This window comes from Bufo gargarizans, chromosome 6 (assembly GCF_014858855.1).
Source record: "Bufo gargarizans isolate SCDJY-AF-19 chromosome 6, ASM1485885v1, whole genome shotgun sequence".
In the NCBI taxonomy this organism is placed as follows: domain Eukaryota; kingdom Metazoa; phylum Chordata; class Amphibia; order Anura; family Bufonidae; genus Bufo; species Bufo gargarizans.
The window spans coordinates 110,394,371-110,398,190 of record NC_058085.1 but is presented as its reverse complement, the minus strand read 5'-3'; the positions used below and the strand labels follow the sequence as shown (position 1 = coordinate 110,398,190).

Genomic DNA, 3,820 nt, shown 5'->3' with positions numbered 1-3,820 from the left:
GACACTAACTGTCTCCCTTTTAGGGATGACATCCCTTTGTGGATTTTAGGGAGGCAATAGAAGTCCATGACCACAATATTGCCCCCCTTGTCAGAGGGTTTGATAATGATATGGGGGTCATCAGATAATGTGGAGATGGCAGTGGTCACCGATTCAGTGCAATTGGAATAATGTGAAGAAACCTTGAGGTCTTCCAATTCTTTGGTGACCATGTTAAGAAAGATCCTTCACCGTAGTAAATCTGTCAAATTTAGGGGTAGGTACAAAGGATAGACCTAGTTCTAAGGTCTTAATTTCATCCTGGCTAAGAGGACGTGAGGATAGATTAACTACCTGTGGTCCCTACGCTATGTTGGGGGCAGTTGTGTGCGACTGCGAAGTGGGAATTCTAGGGTCTGATTTGATTGCCCTAAAAAACTATTGTCACATCCCCGATATGAGCCCCGAGACCGACCCCTTCGATGGGGCAGATAGACAAATGATGGGCATCATATGTAATATACATGATATTGAGTGCATCGTCCTTCAAACAAATACTAAAAAAATTATGAATAAAGTTTTAAAAGCAAACATTTTCAATTGTTAATGTTTAAGAAAAATGCACATTTATTTCAATGATTTGACAAAGTAATATATCAAGCATACAGACATAAATATCGAAGCTGGAGTTAGGATCTAGAGTCTTTGCTGCTGCCGGAGACCGGGGTCTTGGTCTTAGCCTGCAGGGCTGTATGCTGTATTGGCACAGTCCTCTCCTGAGCAGCTTTCTTGGAAACCTCTATCTGCAGTTTGCCCTTGTCCACTGTACAGCTCAAGTCTTCTGCTCGCACATCTTCAGGAAGATCCACCTCCTTTCTGAAGATCTGACACTTGTAGGAAAATGAACCTTTCCCATCTTCACTCTTGCATTCCTTGGCTCCACTCACCAGCAGTTTCCTTCCAACTAGCTTGACTGTCAGCTCTTGAGGAGTAAAATCTTGGACTCCAAGGAAAACTGTCAGACCACCCTCTGGTAACTTTACATTGCTGATGGCTGGACCAATCTCAGCCTTATTATCTATGGACTTTGTATCGCTGGAATTTAGCACAAGTAGATTCTTGCTCTCAGTGGTTTCTTGAAGCAGCTGCTGGTAAAACTGGTCCATCAGCTTCATATTGGCTTTTATTTCTCCTACAGTACGTATCATATCTTTCTCCAGGCTGGAAAAGATGTCTATCGACAGTGGCCAGAGAGGCAGGAAGAAAGGCCTAAAAGGGCTTGGTGAAGACTTCTTAGCTAGCTGAAGGCTCAGCATGGTGCTTCTTGATTCTTTGCAGAGTAAATTCTGTGCTTGCTTTCTAGTCTGGTGGGTTAAACTACAAGGGCTGGTTTTATACTTGACTCTAACACTTCCAGATGGTTCTTACATTCTTCAGAAATGGTCTTCATGTCCCATTTTTAGTACACAACACAACCCCATGATGACTCAGACGTGAAGTCTTCTGTCACTACTCAGCACACTAAACACAGCCAACTGTGCGAGCATCTGAACTTAAAATATCACAGTGACTGCACACAACATAAAGTGCCAAAGACAGATATCAAAGTCAAACAGAAAAATCGCAATTATATAATTGTGTATAGGTTTTTATTGAATTAGATTTTTTTTATACAGTTTTTTTTTAAAGGGATATTACTTAAAAAAATTATACAGTAATGTGCTGAGGGTGCTTCAAAGCAGTACTCACTAGATTTCCTGCACTCACATACTGACTATGCCTCGTTCCCCTGTGCTCTCTGCTTCCTGGTCCAGAGTTGATGTTCAGCTAATCACTGACTGTAGTAAGTCACTGCTGCAGCCAATAATTGGCTGCAGCAATCACATGCCCTTGTGTCGAAAAATCATCTCTGGACCAGGAAGCAGAGAGCACAGGGGAACCGTGCGGCATCAGCATGGAGTAGGTACTGCTTTTTTAAACAGCACCCTTAATGACCATTAACCTCTTAATGACCAGGCCTGTTTGAACCCTAGGCTGAGGCTACAGGCGACATGTGTTGCATGACATCACATGTAATGACTGTGAATCGGGTCACGAGGCCACACGATGCAACTGAAATGTGACAGTATTAAATAATCTAACACAGATGGATTTACAGTTGTGCTCAAAATAATAGCAGTCAGGCATCACTAACCTGATCAATCACAGTTTTTGGTAGAAATGATATTTCTACATGGCAAATAATTTACTAGCAGGTGTAGTCAGGGGCGGACTGAGAACTCTCAGGGCCCCCGTGCAAAATAAATCAAGGGCCCCCTTACAGGCCCCACCCATGTTCTGCTACAAGCCCCACCCTTGTCCCGCCTCCATGCCCCACCTCCAGCCACACCCTACACAATCTTTAATAAGATTTCAAAGTTAAAGTGACACAAAAGGCACCCAGACCACTTCAGCTCATTGCAGTGGTCTGGGTACAGTGTCCCTTTTGCAAATCGAGCTGCAATGTTCTAGAGAAACGGCATTGTTTACGTTCCAGCAATAAGTCAGCCTCTAGTGACCGGCAGCCACCTGAGGGCTTCCTGGATTAAAACAGACCTTTGGTCCGGTATCTGACACTGGACCTCCTCACACCCTGCATGATGACCTCCAGGGTCAAATTTTTCCCCATAGGAAAGCATTGATTCAATGCTCTTGTATGGGGTGATCTAATCTCAGCGTCCATTAGTGACCCTCTGTTAGAAGCAGTGTGGTCATAACTACTGTGAAGGGGGCACATATCTGGGCATAACTACTGTGAAGGGGGCACATATCTGGGCATAACTACTGTGAAAGGGGGGGAGGCCCTTCACAGTAGTTATTAATCCCTTTCAGCAGTCCCCCTTCAGTGAATGGGGGACTGCTGAAAGGGGTTAATAACTACTGTGAAGGGCCTAGCCGTCTGGGCAACCCCACAGATCATCCCCCCACACACCTTGTTCCACTGATCCGCTACTTGCGGGCTACATGGGCATGAGTTCAGTCACTTCGGTGCGCAATCCCATCCTGTGGCGCGTGATCCCGCGAGACCTGTGACCTACAGCGGCAGGTCTTGCGGGATCACGCGCTGCAGGATGGGATTGCCCACCGAAGTGACTGAACTCATTCCCGCGCAGCCCACAAGTAGCGGAACAATTACAAGAGGGGTGAGGAATAGCCTGGGGGCTCTGTGGATGGCACTGTTGTGGGGGGATCTGTGGATGGCACTGTTATGGGGGCTTTGTGAATGGCACTGTTATGGGGGCTTTGTGGATGACACTGTTATGGGGGCTCTGTGGATGACACTGTTGTGGGGGGGGGGGATCTGTGGGTGACACATATATAGCACCTTATGCTATATATGTGTCATCCACAGATCCCCCCCATAACAGTGTCATTCACAGATCCCCACAACAGTGCCATCCACAGAGCCCCCATAACAGTGCCATCCACAGAGCCCCCATAACAGTGCCATCCACAGAGCCCCCATAACAGTGCCATCCACAGACCCCCATAACAGTGCCATCCACAGATCCCCCCATAACAGTGCCATCCACAGAGCCCCCATAACAGTGCCATCCACAGAGCCCCCCCATAACAGTGTCCCTGTGAGTGAATAATCCCCAATACAGGGACTGGGGGCCGGCATCTGTGGTTGTAATGGCAGCGGGGCCCGTTGCAGTCACTGTATTCTATTACACCGGGCCCCGCTCACTGTAATACTAATATTCATATGTGAACAACTTGAAATCCTCTGCGATCCTCTCCCTCTCTGTACTCACAAACTCAGTAGCAGGCCGGGCGGCAGCGCAACTCACTGACGTCA

The 3,820-nt window shown here is 46.9% G+C and overlaps 1 protein-coding gene across 1 annotated transcript; it reads right to left on the bottom strand.

Moving 5' to 3' along the window:
* Positions 1-582: 582 nt before the first annotated feature.
* On the bottom strand, positions 583-1,359 carry LOC122942374 (heat shock protein beta-11-like). Its single transcript, XM_044299952.1, has one exon. It carries the CDS (start codon positions 1,293-1,295, stop codon positions 669-671), a length of 627 nt encoding a protein of 208 aa, XP_044155887.1. The 5' UTR covers positions 1,296-1,359; the 3' UTR covers positions 583-668.
* Between the last annotated feature and the right edge of the window lie 2,461 nt (positions 1,360-3,820).

Coding starts and splice junctions, on each gene's coding strand:
- LOC122942374 (XM_044299952.1), bottom strand. CDS start 1,295: ATGCTGAGCCTTCAGCTAGCTAAGAAGTCTTCACCAAGCCCTTTTAGG.